The sequence below is a fragment of the Somniosus microcephalus genome, chromosome 26 (genome assembly GCF_052327205.1).
Source record: "Somniosus microcephalus isolate GS21.2 chromosome 26, FLI_Smic_1.0, whole genome shotgun sequence".
In the NCBI taxonomy this organism is placed as follows: domain Eukaryota; kingdom Metazoa; phylum Chordata; class Chondrichthyes; order Squaliformes; family Somniosidae; genus Somniosus; species Somniosus microcephalus.
In genome coordinates, this window is record NC_141012.1 from 48926716 (window position 1) to 48945175 (window position 18460).

Here is an 18460-nt window from a genome sequence, read left to right on the forward strand (position 1 = left end):
AGCAATGTGGTCGGGCGCTGGTGTCCTGTGCAGCATCAGGTGATTACGGAGAATGTTAGTGTTGTTGTTGGTGTTGCTGGTGTGCCTGGTGCTGCTGGTGTTGAGGCTGATCATGGAGGGATTCTGAGGACCAAGGTGAGAGTATAAAAGGCACCAATTCTGATTTAATAGATGGCAGGTGAAGTAGAGATGGCAGAAGCGATCTGTCAATGGTGGGAGAGGTAATGAGGTCAGACTGGATGGAGACTTGTGTAAAGACTTGCAGCATCCTGAACCTGTAGTGGAAATGCAGTTTAGAGAGGCTAGTGGTTAAGGGAACATTTCTCAATCAGCTGGGAGCTTTGACTTGACATTTGAAGCTGTCAACTCATCAGCTGATTCAATGGCCACTGACCTCCCCCTCAGCTTGAGGTCTAAGCACAGTGGGAAACTGGTGGGCGAGCTGTCAAATCCAAAAAGCTGGAAAAAAAACCATTGTTAAGTGGCTGTAAACAAGCCACTAATGATTTTAATTGCCTTCCCTGCTGCTGCATGTCGGGTCTGCTCAGCACTGACAGACCCGACATCGGGAAAGTCCAGTGTGCGCATTTTGACAGTGGGTTCCCGACCCGCTGTCAATCATTTTAAATTTAACAGCTAACCCACCACCCATCCCGTCCGCTGAGCGCCGGCAAAATTCCGGCCAATGTTTCAGGTCAATGACCTTTCATCAGAACATGGTCTCTCTCCACAGATGCTGCCTGACGTGCTGAGTGTTACCAGCATTTTCTGTTTTTATTCCAAATTCCCAGCACCCACAGTATTTTGCTGCTATTTTATTGTAAAGCGATAGATGGCTCTGGACTCTCCCGCCTAAAGTCCAAGCTGGCTGACGATTCCATTACCCAGCTACTTCTCCTTAAAAGAGCCTCACCGACCGTGCGTGTGAACGGGATAGAGGATGGCGTGTGAGCAACCACAAGTCACAGTCTCCACAAGGTTATTTTCAGTGGTTCCCACAATTGTGCCATCACATCCAAAATGATTGTTGTCTGGCGTTGGACCCTGCGGTCATGTCCCATACCCAACTGACACGCAGCCCAAGTAATATCTTCATCCATTCGCAGATCCAAAAGTGTATGTTGAGACTCCTGGATGTTGAGTGACAGTTGGTATAAAATGTGTCTCTTTTTTTCTAAATTCCTTTCAGATTTGGAATGTGGGGATATACCGTTACTGACTCCCAGCAGCAACAAAATGATGTCTCAAGCCCTCAAGGCCACATTTAGCGAATTCACCAGGGAACAGCAGAGACTGGGAATCCCGAAAGGTAAACATTACAACTCCCTGCGATTGGGGGATCTCCTCATCTATTGGTTTGTTTCACCTTGGGTATCCTCCAATCAGATGCTGGTGTGGCCAGGGACAATGCAATTGTTAAAGGTCTCTCGCACACTGTCAGGAAGGCTTTCTCACCTCTTTAGAAGCAGGAAGCGATTCACACTATTAATATCTCATTTTTTCTTATGTTTGACATCAAAAATGGCACCCAGTTCTTCCAAAATCAGACAACGTGGGGGCCACCTCCGTTTTGTATTAATCATGGACAGCTCTAATAATGCTGAGGCATTTCCAGGGTAGAGGTGGATGAATCATTTCAGGGGGAGGGAATGATTTATGGTTACGCCATCTGTTTAAATTCATGCCAGTTTGAATCTGGCAGTGAACTGCGAGTTTGGATCAAAATCGGGAGCTGATATTGGGATCAGTGTTTGGAAGTAAGGAGGTGTGGTTGTGGGGGGGAAGGGGTGAAGTGGAATGTTAACCAACCAATGACGTTCTGGTTCTGATTCTATACCATTTGGCACTGCGTTAACTTGGTGTTGGTCGGGACTTTTTGTTAATTAATTCTTGGGACGTGGACACGGCTGGCGAGATTTATTGCCCATTCCTTGTCTTGCTCCAAGGGTGGTGTTGGGCTGCCCTCTTGAATCGCTTCAGTTGGGTGATGAAGGCGGTGGAATCCTGCCCTGAGGTTCTGAACTTTGTTTTGCTGCTGTTGAAGAATCCTAATTCACATCTCCAGGTCAAAGGACATGAGTGAAGAAACAAACTTGTGTTCTTAAATATCAAACTGTTGAACCTAGATTGCCAGTCTCAATAGCAGTGACCTATTTCTAATCAGTTTAAAATAAATGTGCTACCTCCAGTGTTAAAGTAACAACCAATTGAAAAATCCAGCGTCTACTTTGTACTTTTGGGGATTACTTACCATCCCTACTCAAAAGGCGGGCTCCTTGTTTCAATGACCACCAGCCCTGGGCCGGGCAGTCAGTTTGTATGACTGTTAGCTAATCATGTCCAAGCTATCGCCGCACTCTTTCACTGACGAGAGGAATCGACCAGCGATTACTCCGAGTGCTCAGCTGACTTCGGTGTCGGTGTGACCTGCTGCAGCCTGGCCCTGAGTTAGGGTCGGCAACTCTGGTTAGACGTACACCTGGAGGCTTCACCACATGGCCTTCCTCCTCCAACCGCCCCGCCCCGCCCAGCCAAACTGCCCTTTTCCCCATCTCCAATATTTTAATATAAACAAAAGTGTTCAAAGAAATGAAAAAAAAAAAATTCTCCCGGCAGTGTCCAGGAGATTAACCTTTAATTCCTGAAGACTCCGGGTCAATCCTGGAGGACTGGTAACCGTACCCAGAGTGGAACCATCCGTGAAACCCTCTGGTGTCGTGGGACCAGCTAGTGCTGCAGCACGGCCCCGCCTGTACTTTGAGAATGATAATGATTGCTGTGGGATACAGAAATGCCACGTGTGTGTTGTGACTCCCTGCAGACCCACGACAATGGATGGACGAGCACGTGACACACTGGTTAGTCTGGGCTGTCAACGAATTCAGTTTGAAGAATGTGGACTTCCACCAGTTCCGAATGAGTGGAGCCAGCCTGTGCGCGCTGGGCAGGGACAGCTTTCTGGAGCTGGCCCCTGACTTTGTGGGTGACATCCTGTGGGAACATCTGGAGCAGCTTCAGAAAGGTAGGCCGCAGACTCATGGTGTTAATCTTTGTGTCCCAAGTGTCGGATCTTTCCCATGGGATTCGTAAAGGCTTAGTGTAAAGTATAAAAATATTCGTAATTCGTGCTATTACAGTATATTACACATCGGCTGGGCGTTTACCTGCTACACTGGAGCCCCTCCCCCAAGATGTCCTGCTGCAGCCCATTGAGGAGTTTACATTCTAGTCTCAATGCCCCAGTGCTGAAGGTCTGTGTGTCCACTAGCCATAAAAGACAGGTTAGCGTTCTTTCTGTGGGCATTGACATGAGCCTGTACTAGTGCTAGTGCTAGTGAGGAGAGCACAATTTTGACATGTGTCTGTATTCAAAGATAAATCTGGTTAATTACTGACAGTAAACTGTGTACACAGCCCAAGTACGACAGGGTTTGCATACGTTTAGAATTTGCTGTGTGTTTCTTCCATTTCATTTTCAAACACTAATTATTTTCCTTGTTCTTAACTTTCTGCTGCACTGGCCAGGTGATAGTGGGAGTGTGCCCTACCCTGGTACGGCTTCCTCCAAACACCACGCTCACCTTGCCTGGTGATGTCCAGTGGGACAGTCTATGCAAAACTGGTCTTGTTTAGGCAGCAGGAAGTAAGATTTGACCTGCAGAATACACAATCAGGTTGAGTGCACAAGTGTACACATGCACACACACCTGCATACACAAGCTCACACGCACATACACACGTGTCTATACACATACATACACATGTACACACTGACGCACACTCACACACACACACATCTGTTCCTGCCAGTATTGAAACGAGTTTGATGCATAAATCAGATTAACAATGAGTCGAATGACTCCGTTTTGATGTGTTTAAAGGTGCAGGTTCCAGGTGGTGTCAAGTTTTGGTGCAGTGTTGGAAGACGGGCCGCAGTACATGGCAGTATTGGGATGCTGGGCCGTGGTGTAGCCAGGGCCTGGCTGGAGTGTGCTTGTCTGGTTTTACCACTTTGTCCCAGACTGGGATGAAGGTCTCTTCAGTCTGCAGCCTTGTGGAAGGTCCTACCTGGAGCAATCTAAACTCGGCTCCTGGCAGACTGGCGTCCAGAGCACAGAACTGCCGCTGATTTTGCAATAATACGTCGCCAACTTGCATTTATACTGACCTTTAATGCAAAGAACATCACGTAGTGCTTCACTGATAAGCAGAGGAAAAAATTGGCAACTATCTTAAATTGGCAATCTCACTCAAAGGGCACAAGATTGCTGATATGGGAACTAACATTGTGACACTATTATAGCAAAGGAGTGCACTTGAGATTTGGGCTATTGCATATTGTTGGCACAGTGTAGAGGGAGCTTTACTCTGTATCTAACCCGTGCTGTATCTACCCTGGGAGTGTTTGATGGGACAGTGTAGCGGGAGCTTTACTCTGTATCTAACCTGTGCTGTACCTGCCCTGGGAGTGTTTGATGGGACAGTGTAGAGGGAGCTTTACTCTGTATTGAACCTGTGCTGTACCTGCCCTGGGAGTGTTTGATGGGACAGTGTAGAGGGAGCTTTACCCTGTATCTAACCCGTGCTGTACCTGCCCTGGGAGTGTTTGATGGGGACAGTGTAGAGGGAGCTTTACTCTGTATCTAACCCATGCTGTACCTGCCCTGGGAGTGTTTGATGGGGACAGTGTAGAGGGAGCTTTACTCTGTATCTAAGCTGTGCTGTACCTGCTCTGGGAGTTTATGAAGCTGACATTGGGTGCATGAAATGCAAAGTGCCCCATTATGCAGCACGAGCATCTCTCAACTTGATGAGTATATAAAAAGCCTGTTTTTAAAATGTGTTGTTTGCTGACTGTCCAAATTTCACTTCCGCCAGAATGCCAAGAAGACATCAAACCTTTTGTGGTAAATGGTGTGGTTTCCAGTTACTCCGAGAACAGCCTCTTCTCTGCCTACCCCATGGGTAAGTTACAGCTGAACCTCCAGAGGAATTACTCGAGGGTCACCAACCTCTGGGACGAGTGGGCTGACTAGGCAGCGTTGGGCTCTCTTGTGTGGGTGTCGATCTCCAGCCCAGATGTGGGTATCGGGCTCACGCCCAGACGTGGGTGTCGATCTCCAGCCCAGATGTGGGTATCGGGCTCACGCCCAGACGTGGGTGTTGGGCTGCTTGCAGCGGCTGGTGGGTGAGGGAAATTACCCACTGTCAAACCCAGCCATGCAGGGCAGTGGTAGGTGAGCTACAATTGGATCAGTGCTCCTGGGCTAGGGAGAGCAAAAGTTAGCCAGGGTTTCCCTGATCACTAATCAGCAGTGTGAAGCGGTTATGGTGTAAATCGGGCAGTCGATTCGGTATGAGGCCGTTTCCTGCTCCTGGCAGAGTACCTCCATTGTGTTTTTCTAATCCTTGGGGCAGGCTGAGGCTCTGATTCTGCTTCTCTGAGATTGTCTCTTTCCCGCTGTGCATTGATTTCAGCCTCTCTCCTCACAGGCTACGGCATTGAGCACGCTCAGTGTGTCCCTCCCTCCGAGTACTCCGACCCGGGATTCATTACTGAGTCTTACCAAACTCTGCATCCCATCAGCTCAGAGGAGCTGCTGTCACTAAAGTATGAGACGGATTATCAGGCCGTGATCACGCGCGACGCTCCCGTGGACTCACTGCAGACTGAGTATTACATCAAGCAGGAAGTGGTATCGCCCGACAACATGTGCGTGGGCCGCATCAGCCGAGGTAGGTTGGGGCCGCGGGGCAGGGTGGCAGAGCGCCGGGGTGGCCAGGAGCCCAGTGGAATTCCTGCCAGGAATATGGAGCACTCCGTGAAAGCTGCAGAGCCTGAGAGGAGAGACTGAGACTTGGTTCGGATCACCAACCCTCCAGGAATCGAAGATTGATCTCCCGGATACTGCTGAGAGCGATACTCGGGAGAAAGATCACAGGGACGTTAAATAAAATTGTGCGTTTTCCTTTTCTTTGACCACTTTCATTTATTAGCCTGGACAATATTGGCGATGGGATGGGGGTGGGGGGGAAAGGCTGTTTGACTAACAGTCAAGATTAATCCAATTGGGTAACAAAGAGTCTGTTTCCTTTCTCATTGGCCGTGGGAAGGCGGTGCACCCAAAGGATGGACCAATGACGGGAGTAGTGCGGGGTCGGGGAGGTCATGTGGTGCAACCTCCAGGAATACACCCAATCAGAGTTGGCGACCCTTGACTTGGTTGTGAATGGTGTGGGGGCAGTATGGAGGCGTGCCGCTGAAATTCAGCAACTTCTGCGGATGACTTCTTGTGTTGAAAAAATGCTCTGGGTCGATGGCCCCAGTGAAACTGAGAGGCTGAGACAGACCAGCAGCATCGAGAGGTGACTACAGCTGGAGACTGGCTGCAGTAACTAACACTTGTGCAACACTTGTCTGCGGCACTGGCTCTGTGAATGATTCTTGTTTGCATCAAGAACTGTTCCTGCACACCAAGAGATTGATGCCAGTGGGGCTGGATTTTGCACTGTTGCTAATCAGCAATTGTTTTTGTTGCCTCTTGTGGTCGTCTTTTTTTTTTAAGTTCAAAGTCTGCGTTGACAATCGGGAAACAATTGCAGCATCAGAGAGCCGATTGAGAGCAGACGTAAGCCACAAAAGTCTCCTGCACTGAGAGAGAAAAGGTGTTTGCTTCAAACCAGATACATCCATATCGCAACCAGAGGCTGTGGGGAAAGGGACAATTAACTGTAGTTTCACAACTGAGACACGGAGCCTAAAGGTTAGAGAGATGAATAATTACTGCAGTGATTATTTCTGCCCTTCTGGCAGGCCTAGTCACTGCTGGAACCATTGAACTCACAGAGCCCTGTCAAAAAACCTAGTCCCTTTAAAGGGGTGATGTAAAGACAGTCGCTGGGATATCCTGATGAATGCTTCTTTGTGTTTTAAATAGGAACAGGAGTAAACCATTCAGCCCTTCGAGCCTGTTCCGCCATTCAATTAGATCATGGCTGATCTGTACCTTAACTCCATCTACCTGCCCTGGTTCCGTAACCCTTAATACACTTACCCAACAAAAATCTATCAATCTTCAGTTTTGAAATTTGCAATTGACTCCCAGCCTCAACAGCTTTTTGGGGAGCGAGAGTTCCCGATTTCCACCACCCTTTGTGTGAAGAAGTGCCTCGTGACATCACCCCTGAACAGCCTGGCTCTAATTTTAGTGTTATGGCCTCTTGTTCTGGACTCCCCCCACCAGAGGAAATGGTGTCTCTCTCTCTACCCTATCTAATCTTTTAATCAGCTTAAACACCTTAATTAGATCACCCCTTAATCCTCTATACTCGAGGGAATACACACCTAGTCTCTGCAACCTGTCCTCGTAATTTAACCCTTTTAGCCCCGGTATCAGTCTGGTGAATCTGCGCTGCTCCCCCTCCGAGGCCAGTCTATCCTCCGAGGTGCGGGGCCCGGAACTCCAGTTGCGGTCTAACCAGAGCTTTATATAACTGTAACATTCCGGCCCTATCATGATTAAATTCTCTTGTTCAGGAATAAAAGACGCAGTGTTGTTCGAGCTGGCAGTGTACTGGGCAGTTTTGAATCCATTCTTTGAATGGGGTGGGGTGCGAGCCGATTATCTTACATACAAAAATGATGGCCTGGAAAGGCCAGCTGGTCCATCACCTGCCCCACGCCTTTTCAGGCTGACGACTCTCTGGGAAAAGAAGAACCGCCCAACATCCACCCTCATGTACAGTTTAAATGCATGTTCCCTGGTCCGCCCCAGCTTGTGCCAGATGCTGTTTTTACTCCATTTAGGAAATAAAAACAGACCTGCATTTTTATATCATCTTATTGCATCTTTCCAAACATCCCAAAGCGCTTTACATACATTGAATTACTATTGCAGTCTTTATATAGGTGAACACGACAGCTTTGAATAATCGCCCAATGCCGCAAGGCTCTCGGGCTTATCAACACCCTAACGAGCAACCGTAAGTTCCGCGTCTATCTTGGTGATAAGACTAGCTGAACACGGACACTCAACAATGGTCTGCGCACCGACCTTTTTCAACATCTATACGGGGGACATGCTCTACACCAAATCCCGGAAATTCGCATATGCCAATGAAATAGCAGCGTTGACGCAGACATCAATGCTAGAGGAAGCAGGTAGGATGCTAACAAGCGACCTGGACCTACTGGAATGCTACTTCTGGACCTGTGCCTCTGCCCCAATCCAGAGAAGACAGTTGTGTCGCCGTTCCATCTGAACAACAACAACCACCGTGAAAGAACTCAACGTTTCCTTCTGTGGAAGGCGACTTACCCATGAACCCCACCCAAAATATCCGGGTGTCACCCTGGACAGGACTCTCGCCTATCAGCCGCGTCTCACCAACACCGGCCAAAAAGTAAAAACCAGGGTGAACCTGGTCCGGAAACTCACTGGAACGTCATGGGGGAGCACAGCCTGAACACTTTGCACCACAACAGTGGCCCTCGTATACTCTGCTGCAGAATACTGATCTGCCTCATGGTCCTGCAGCCGCCACACAAAGATCGTGGACATTCAGCTAAACACCGCCAGGAGGACAGCATCAGAGATGCTCAAGTCCACTCCAACCGAGTGGCTCCCGATGCTGTCCCACATTCCCCTGCCTGCCATTCGCCACGACGCCACCGCGCTCCCTGAGATGGAAAAAGTCATGAGCAACATTGACCTTCCCATTCATGGACTTGAAAAACCCACAACGAAACCGCTTAAAACCGCGCCGGCCGTTCTGGGAAGCAGCAGCCAGTATTCCTGCAGCTGGTATGGACTCACTATCCAGATGGATGGAATTGTGGGATGGATGCAACATAAAGAACCAACACCTCATCAGTGACCCAACAGCAGAGGTCACTGGCTTCGACCTCCCTCGATGACAGTGGTCAGCGCCCAACCCAGTCCGCACAGGGCGCGGACGATGCGAACACCCGCTCCACAAGTGGAAGATGTGGAGTGTGAAGTGCGACTGTGGCCATGGGTCCCAGACCACGAAACACATCACATCAACCCGCCCACTAACACCTGTTGCAGGAGGGACCTCATTTCTCCACTTGGCATCTCAGAAGGCCATTGAATGGACAGCCAAACTAGACATCCCATTATAAGCTTTTCCCATCATACAGAACGACAACAACAGACATTCTGTGTACAGAACGATCCCACAAACAGCAATGAGATGAATGGTGGCATTCATTGAGGGAGGACTGTTGGCCAGGAAATTAGGAGAACCTCCTGCTCTTCTTTGAATATTATGGGATCTTTAAAATCCAGCGGAACTGACAGATGAGAGCTCAGACTAAGGTCTTAACTGGAGAAAAGCACCTCGACTGCGATCAAGTTCTGCAGTTGGACTTGACCCAGAGATGAGGGGGAATCATGGAGTCTTATAGCACAAAGGAGGCCATTTGGCCAGTCTTACATGTTCCATCTCTCTGAAGGTCGACCCCATAGTCCCATTCCCTTACACTTTCAATTTTTCTTTGAAAAATATTTTTCCACTCCTCTTTTAAAAGCTATTATGGATTCTGTTCCCACCACTGCTTCCAGTCGGGAATTCCATATCCTAACAGCCCTCAGTGTAAAGAAAATTTGACCAAGTCTCTCCCTTTGTTCTTTTGCCGCTGACCTTCAGTTGACGCCCTCTAGTTACTGATTCACTGGCCAGTGAAAATAGTTTTCCCTGATTTACCTTAATCAAAACCTCCGACTAATTTTGAACACCTCAAACAGATTTTCTCTTAACCTTGTTTGTTGTAATGAAAAGCGCCCCAGTTACTCTAGTTTCTTTTCATAACTAAAGCCTCTCATCCTTGCTATCATCGTAGTAAATTTCTTCTGTACCCTTTGTAGGACCATGATGTCTGTCTTAAAATAAGGCGCCTCAAACTGCTGCCAACTGAACCAAGCAGAGACTTGGTATATAGACTTTCAGGATGTGTTGCCAATTGAATCGCGACCGGCTAGTATGGTGTAACTCCCACTTTAAGACTGAGATGTCTAACTCCAAACAGAAATATTTAGAAATCTAACATCACGGGTGAATTCCCTTTCTTCCCCTAAATCCTTTTTTGGAGGGTGGAGTGGGAGGTTTGCATCCTGTAGACATTCAAACTGTCTGGTGACCCTTGGTCCTCTTGTTGCTCTTTTAGGTAAGCTTGGTGGTCAGGATTCCTTTGAAAGCGTCGACAGTTTTGACAGTTGTGACCGCTTGACACAATCCTGGAGCAGCCAGTCCTCTTTCGGCAGCCTCCAGCGAGTGCCCTCCTATGACAGCTTTGACTCAGAGGATTACTCCAGCAACCTGCCCAATCACAAGCCCAAAGGGACATTCAAGGACTACGTGCGAGAACGAACCGACCTAAACAAGGACAAGCCAGTGATCCCTGCCGCTGCTCTGGCTGGATATACAGGTAAGGTCCACCGCCCCCGCCCCCGTGCCCTGGTTTTGTAGATGTGACCTGTGTACTGCACGTACAACAACTGGAGTAACAGCTGGAGGGATTATGATGTATGCATGCAAATCTGGATAGCTGGATGGATTTTGAAGGTTCTGATTTGGGATGTGGGTTAGGTCAAGGACTTGGTTTATGTTTGGAAGTGGATGCTGACCCCCAGTTTTCACAAATCTGTGTTTTTTTCATAAAGAAAGAAAGACTTGTGTTTTATACAGCACCTTTCACTTCCTCAGGACATCCCAAAACACTTTATAGCCAATGAAGTACATTTGACCTATAGTCACCTTTGTAATGTAGGAAACGCAGCAGCCAATTTGCACACAGCAAGCTCCCACAAATAGCAATATGATAATGACCAGATCATCTGCTTTAGGGGGTTGGTTGAGGGATAAATGTTGGCCAGGCCTCCCATGCTCTTCTTCAAATAGTGCCATGGGATCTTTTACATCCACCTGAGAGGATAGACCAGGCCTCGGTTTAATGTCTCATTCAAAAGACGGCACCTCCGACAGTGCGTGCTCCCTCAGTACTGACCCTCCGACAGTGCGCGCTCCCTCAGTTCTGCCCCTCCGACAGTGCAGCACTCCCTCAGTACTGCCCCTCCAATAGTGCAGTGCTCCCTCAGTTCTGTCCCTCCGACAGTGCAACGCTCTCTCAGCACTGTCCCTCCAATAGTGCAGTGCTCCCTCAGTACTGTCCCTCTGACAGTGCTCCCTCAGTACTGTCCCTCCGACAGTGCAGCGCTCCCTCAGTACTGTCCCTCTGACAGTGCTCCCTCAGTACTGTCCCTCTGACAGTGCAGCGCTGCCTCAGTACTGTCCCTCTTGACAGTGCTCCCTCAGTACTGTCCCTCCGACAGTGCAGCGCTCCCTCAGTACTGCCCCTCCGACAGTGCAGCACTCCCTCAGTACTGCCCCTCCGACAGTGCAGCACTCCCTCAGTACTGCCCCTCCGACAGAGCAGCGCTCCATCAGCACTGTCCCTCCAACAGTGCAGTGCTCCCTCGGTACTGTCCCTCCGACAGTGCGGCAGTCCCTCAGTACTGCCCTCCGACATTGCGGCACTCCCTCAGTACTGCCCCTCCGACAGTGTAGCACTCCCTCAGTACTGCCCCTCCGACAGTGTAGCACTCCCTCAGTACTGCCCTCCGACAGTGCGGCAGTCCCTCAGTACTGCCCTCCGACAGTGCGGCAGTCCCTCAGTACTGCCCTCCGACATTGCGGCACTCCCTCAGTACTGCCCCTCCGACAGTGTAGCACTCCCTCAGTACTGCCCTCCGGCAGTGTAGCACTCCCTCAGTACTGCCCTCCGACAGTGTAGCACTCCCTCAGTACTGCCCTCCGACAGTGTAGCACTCCCTCAGTACTGCCCTCCGACAGTGTAGCACTCCCTCAGTACTGCCCTCCGGCAGTGTAGCACTCCCTCAGTACTGCCCTCCGGCAGTGTAGCACTCCCTCAGTACTGCCCCTCCGACAGTGTAGCACTCCCTCAGTACTGACCTCCCGGCAGTGTAGCACTCCCTCAGTACTGCCCCTCCGGCAGTGTAGCACTCCCTCAGTACTGCACTGAAGTGTCAGTCTAGATCTTTTGCTCAAGTCTTTTCTCAAGTCAAGAATGAGGCTTTGAAGGTTTGACCTTGCGGCTCAGAGGCGAGAGTGCTACCACTGACCCGCAGCTTGGTAGAGCTGAGGAGCTGGTCAGGGAACAGAGACAGAAAAAGATATTGGGTCGGGTGCTGCAAGAAATTGAAGAAACCGAGCATTGGAGAATCCATACACATGACTCACTGGTGAGCTTTTTGCCTCTCGCCCATGGGTGAAGTCCAGGCCAGGTGGCAACTGAAGTTTTTCAGCCCTGTGTCCAGCTCTTTAGCCTGTCGGCATTGTGTGAACAGTGAGCCCCCTTTTGCTGCTGCTGCTGTCACCCAGAGAGTGGTGAACCTGTGGAATTCTCTACCACACAAGGCAGTTGAGGCCAATTCATTAAATATATTCAAGAAGGGGTTGGATATATTTCTTAAGGCTAAAGGGATCAAGGGATATGGGGAGAAGGCAGGGACAGGGTACTGAACTTGGATGATCAGCCATGATCTCATTGAATGGCGGAGCAGGCTCGAGGGGCCGAATGGCCTACTCCTGCTCCGATCTTCTATGTTTCTGCCTTTATGTCACAGACCCGCTCTGGGATTTGCCCAATTTATGTTTCGGGAAGGTTCCACCGCGTGGGGACACCTGACAGACAGTAGTTTGAAAGCTGGTGATTTGGGGCTTTGTTTCTGGCCCCGCCTGTGTACACCAAGAGTTGGGAAACCTGCGATTGGGCCGAGTACCCAGTTCGGACTGGCGGTAAAAGTGGCAGCAGCGTTAATATCCAAGGTGCCGGCGAGCCATTTCCTTAGCTTGGTCTCCGTGCCTGTCTCATTTGCATTAGAGCTAAATCCTGGGCTGCCATTGGTAGCAGTTTTTTAAATTCATTCTCAGGAAGTGGGCATCACTGGCAAGGCTGGCATTTATTGCCCATGCCGCGTTGCTCTGAGAAGGCGGTGGTGGTGGGCCGCCTTCTTGAACCACTGCAAGTGGTTTGATCCAACTGGCTCGCTGGGCCACTTCACAGGGCAGTTCAGAGTCAACCACGTTAGTGTGGGACTGGAGTCACGTATAGGCCAGACCGGGTAAGGGCGGCAGGTTCCCTTCCCTAAAGGACATCAGTGAACCCGTTGGGTTTTTACGATAATCTGACTGCTTCATGGTCACTTTTACTTTTACCAGCTTTTTATTTCCAGATTGATTTTTAAACCAAATTCAAATTCTCAAACTGCCATGATGGGATTTGAACTTGCCTTCTCAGCGAATATGAGTCCAGTAATGTAACCACCATGCTACTGACATAAAGAAGCCTTAATGTCACATGAAACTGAACAAAAACCCATCTATTTAGAAGCAGCAATGTATCAATTAATGCTTAGTTTACTATAGTTAATGCCTAGCTTACCATCAGTTAATCCCTAGTCTACGAAGACTCTTGAGTCGACCAGTTTCAGTAGTGCAAGGTGGCTCTTTCCTGGACCCTCATGACCCTTGGTTTGGCTTTTAACCTAGACTCTGAAACAATACGGTGTGATTCTTCTGATGGTTTGAAACTGAATCTGAAAAGCTTTGAAGAGTTCATGTACATCTTGGCAGTTGGTAATGTGCATTTGCTATTGATCACCTGTGGTTAGCACGGTGACGAGGAGAGATTAGATTCGAGGAGAGAGCAGAGTCCGTGTTGGGGCCCAATGTGGCTCCAAGTACCAGGGACTTGGATTTTCCCAGTCTAGTTTAGCCCATCACCAATTTTAATATTTTAGCAGATGCACTTGCAAAGAGACAACTTTAAAAAAAAAACCAATACAGATTGTTTTTTCTTGCCTCCTTTGGTTGTCATGAAAACCTCAACCCCTTTGGTAGAAGTAGGTCAGGTTGTGGAGACTGATAAAATCACACATACAAGGTTTTTTTCTATAAGAAAGTGAAAGATACAGAATTGCACGTCTGCTTTAAAAGTTGCCTCTCCTTTGAGTCTCGACTCTTGAGTGAGATGTTCACTGACTTGTTCAATGGTGCATTTACCTACTCTTTGCTCCCTCCCTCCCCGCTGAACACTCATCCTGCAGGCTCTGCCCCTGTTTACAGTCTGAGCACCACATCACACTTGCCGATTTAGAACAAACACATTTTATGTCCAGGGGGGCAGAGACGGGATCAGTTCTCAGTATGTTCCTAATGCTCAGGGTAGGCTGCAGTGCAGGGCAGCGTGATTGGTAGCGCTGGCTGTAAGGGGCTGAAGTGAAATGTGTTTGGGGCATCCTCAACTTAGCCCCTTGTCCACATGGTTCCTAAGCACAGAACAGCCCGCAATTCTGTCCTCACTGGCGCTAAACTGGTAGGCACTCTCAAAAGAAACCAAAAGGTGGCTGGTGTGGGACGAGGTGATGTTCCACTGTAGTGTCCTGCTCTCAGGCTGTTGTTGAGCCACGTTATTGGGGCCAAGTGTGTGTTGATACTGCTGTGATCTTGAAGTTCCAGTCCCAATGCAGTTCTCAAAAAAGCCACCGATTCACTCCACTGAGAAAAAGGTTCAGGCTCTGCCAATCGGCAGGGGTCCTTCGACTTGTCACCCTGACTGAGTGCACGGCAAGCACTGAGATACTCTCGCAATGAATGACACCTCAGGTGATTGCATGTTTCACTCTGTTAGTAACAGTCACCCAGCTCTTATCTGTTATAAAATGGAACCCAGTATTGTCACAGATGAGTCAGAGACCAGCAGCCCTGGGTTCGATGGTTTGTGGTAATGTGAAGACACCACACGTTTGAAGGCCTCCCAGTTATTTTTGACTGATCCTCTTTTCCGTGGTCTTAAATACAGTGGCAACTGGCAACGTTCAAGACCCTTTTTTCAGTTCATTTGGTGGCTTGCTGGGGAAAAGCAGCACGGGCGGTAGAACGGAAATCAAGAAGGTTTCAGTCACCACCCGCCAGCTGATCTCAGCAGCGATAAGAACTACAATTGGCTTTGGGCCCGAGAAGGGGTAAAAAGTACCCAGTGCTCTCACTGCTAATCACTGTCCAGTCAGGGCATGTGTGTGGATGTGGCACGAGGACAAAGTTGAGCTCCGATGTGATGCCCTCTGCATGGGAATAGCCTGTTGATACTAAATATGGATCACATTCAGAACGGGCACTTGGGTGAGGTACTAGAGGGCAGCAAGAGTCGGTGCCTTCAGGAGGGGAAGGGAGAGAACTGGTGCAGGGAAAGCTGCTCCCTTCAGTCCCCTTTCTGTCCTCTCGGGTTTTGCAGGATGGAGGGGAAAGGGGAGAGCCCAGTGACTACCCCGAGCTCGCTGGGACCGGGGGTGGTGGTGCTGGTGGAACGGGGTGCAGGGGATTTGCTATATTCCTCACTGTAACAAGTTTTTGTGACAGCAAAATATTTTAAAAAACCAAGACAACCTTTGGGTTGGTTGTTTTGGGCGCATTGGGTGTTTGACAGACTGGGTCAGCTCTGTTGTGCTGTGGGTTTCTGGGTCTTGGACTACAGGTTGATTCTTGAGAAGGTCCATGTAGGGTGAAGACTTGACTGAAGGAAGGTTGACTACAGCTGGATTTACATGTAGTCTAGAGTGTAATACACCAAAGCGATATGTTGCGGCTAATTTTAGCTTCAACAAATTAATTTCTGAAACTAACCGCAACAAAGCAGCCAACTGAACAGAAATGGGAGGGGCCCCCATCAAAACATTCCCAATCCAAAATGGCGGCAGACTTGCCCTTTCTGTCCCTCCCGCGCCGCCAGCATGACGCACATCACTCTGACCGACGGGACGAGATGCGCACTACTCCCGGTCACGTGCCGTGCGAGTGACCTGGTGAACTGTCTCCCCTTCCTGTTGAGTTGCCGACTCCGGGTGAAGGTATTCCTGGCGGGTTCACCACAGTTTGACCTCCTGCCTTCAGCTGCTCCGTCCCCGCCGCCATTGGTCGCCCAACACGTCCATCCTCGCGGTGCCCCTCCCTCCCATGGCCAATTAGAAAGCAAACAGGCTCTTCATTACCCATTTGGATAATTCTTGACTGTCAGTCAAACAGCCTTTATCCCCATCTCCAATATTTTTACAACTAATAAACAAGTGTTTAAAGAAAATGAAAAAGGGCACACAATTTTTTTAATACCCCCATGATTTCTCTTCTGGAGTTATTTGATTCGTTCATGGGATGTGGGCTTTACTGGCAAGCCCAGCATTTATTGCCCATCCCTAATTGGCCTTGAGAAGGTGGTGGTGAGCCGCCTTCTTGAACCGCTGCAGTCCATGTGGTGATGGTACGCCCACAGTGCTGTTAGGGAGGGAGTTCCAGGATTTTGACCCAGCGGCGATGAAGGAATGGTGATATATTACCAAGTCAAGATGGTGTGTGACTTGGAGGGGAACTTGGGAGTGGTGGTGTTCCCATGCACCTGCTGCCCTTGTCCTTCTAGGTGGAAGAGGTCGCGGGTTTGGGAGGTGCTGCCGAAGAAGCCTTGGCGAGTTGCTGCAGTGCATCTTGTAGATGGTACACACTGCAGCCACGGTGCGCCGGTGGTGGAGGGAGTGAATGTTTAAGGTGGTGGATGGAGTGCCAGTCAGGCGGGCTGCTTTATCCTGAATGGTGTCGAGCTTCTTGAGTGTTGTTGGAGCTGCACTCATCCAGGCAAGTGGTGAGTATTCCATCACACTCCTTACTTGTGCCTTGTAGATGGTGGAAAGGCTTTGGGGAGTCAGGAGGTGAGACACTCACCGCAGGATACTTAGCCTCTGACCTGCTCTTGTTGCCACAGTATTTATGTGGCTGGTCCAGTTAAGTTTCTGATCAATGGTGACCCCCAGGATGTTAAGGGTGGGGATTCGACAATGGTAATGCTGTTGAATGTCAAGGGGAGGTGGTTAGACTCTTTGTTGTTGGAGATAGTCATTGCCTGGCACTTGTGTGGCGTGAATTTTATTTGCCACTTAGCAGCCCAAGCCTGAATGTCGTCCAGGTCCTGTTGCATGCGGGCATGGACTGCTTCATTATCTGAGGAGTTGTAAATGGAACTGAACACTGCAGTTAGCAGCAAACATCCCTACTTCTGACCTTATGATGGAGGGAAGGTCATTGATGAAGATGCTGAATATGGTTGGGCCTACGACACTCAGCTGAAGGACTCCTGCAGTGATGTCCTGGGGCTGAGATGATTGGCCTCCAACAACTACAACCACCTCCCTTTGTGCTAGGTATGACTCCAGCCAGTGGAGAGTTTTCCCACAATTCCCATTGACTTCAGTGTTACTAAGACTCCTTGATACCGCACTCGGTCAAATGCTGCCTTGATGTCAAGGGCAGTCACTCTCGCCTCATCTCACAGCCGTGTCCTAGAGATTAATCGTCAATTTCTGGAGACGCCAGGTCAATCCTGGAGGATTGGCCACCTTACCTACCTTAGATCGAGGGTGTACTGGACATACCCAGATGCTGCACTGTATTGAGCAGCTCAGAGTTGTCCCTCCCTCTCCCCCTAGCCATGTAATTGTGAAATGAGTGGATTATTACTTCAGGGAGCAGCCTCTCTGAGTGACTGCCAATTTTAGTGGAAGTTTGTGCTGAGTTAGGGGCAGCATTGTGCCACGTGCAGTGGGAACTGAATCGAGACTAACCTGAACTTATTTTGAGAAGCATTCCTACAGCCAGCAGAGACAGCCAGGACTTTATTGCATCACTCTGGGTTAAATTCAGGCCCAGGTCTAGAGATGAGAAGACAAGGGTATATTTTTTAACAGGTGCTGTTCTTTCAAGCTGGCACCAGCCATCCTTACTTGGCAGAAACACTCTTGCACACGCATTCAAACTGGGTTGAATTTGAACCATATGCTCTGTGGTTTTGGTATTAGTTTCTGGTTTAATTTGCTGTGCTTATGTGTGTGTGTGTGCGTACCTGTGTATGTGTGTGTGTGTGTGTATATGCATGTGTGTATATACATGTGTGCGTGTGTGTGCGTACCTGCGTGTGTGTGTGTGTGTGTGTGTGTGTGTGTTAAAGTGCAGAAAATATACACTGCTCAGCAGGCAGAGTGATTCATGTTTACACTTCCTTCATTCTTGCAAACAACAGTCACCGTAACTGTACGTGGGTCCCAGTGATGTGTCACAAAGTATGCTGGCTGATGCAGAGTATTTCTGTTGCCAGAGCTGTAAGTGCACAAGCCCATGAGTACGAGAATTCAGACTGAACCTCAGCTTGCAAGCTCAATCACTTTGAGGGGCTTGAAGAGAGTGACCAAGAAATTTGGTTCCATAGTGCCCGTTGTTTGGGCGCTACTGGTACCAAATTGGGACCAAAATGGCTTCCGAGCAGCACGCGCACACTTCTGGTGCAGGCCGCGCCGGATGCCATCTTGGTGAGGGCGGC

General features: G+C 49.3%; 1 protein-coding gene across 4 annotated transcripts in view; it reads left to right on the top strand.

The window, feature by feature from the left end:
- The window catches only part of ets1 (ETS proto-oncogene 1, transcription factor), a 148891-nt gene that overhangs the window by 79686 nt on the left and 50745 nt on the right, over positions 1–18460 (top strand). For 3 of the 4 annotated variants that reach the window (XM_085968167.1, XM_085968168.1, XM_085968171.1), the window contains 5 exons: positions 1190–1309; positions 2822–3022; positions 4879–4965; positions 5494–5736; positions 10190–10450. In XM_085968167.1, coding sequence (XP_085824293.1) covers positions 1190–1309; positions 2822–3022; positions 4879–4965; positions 5494–5736; positions 10190–10450 — 912 coding nt within the window. The remainder of the gene's footprint in view (positions 1–1189; positions 1310–2821; positions 3023–4878; positions 4966–5493; positions 5737–10189; positions 10451–18460) is intronic. The other variant, XM_085968170.1, reaches the window with a different exon arrangement.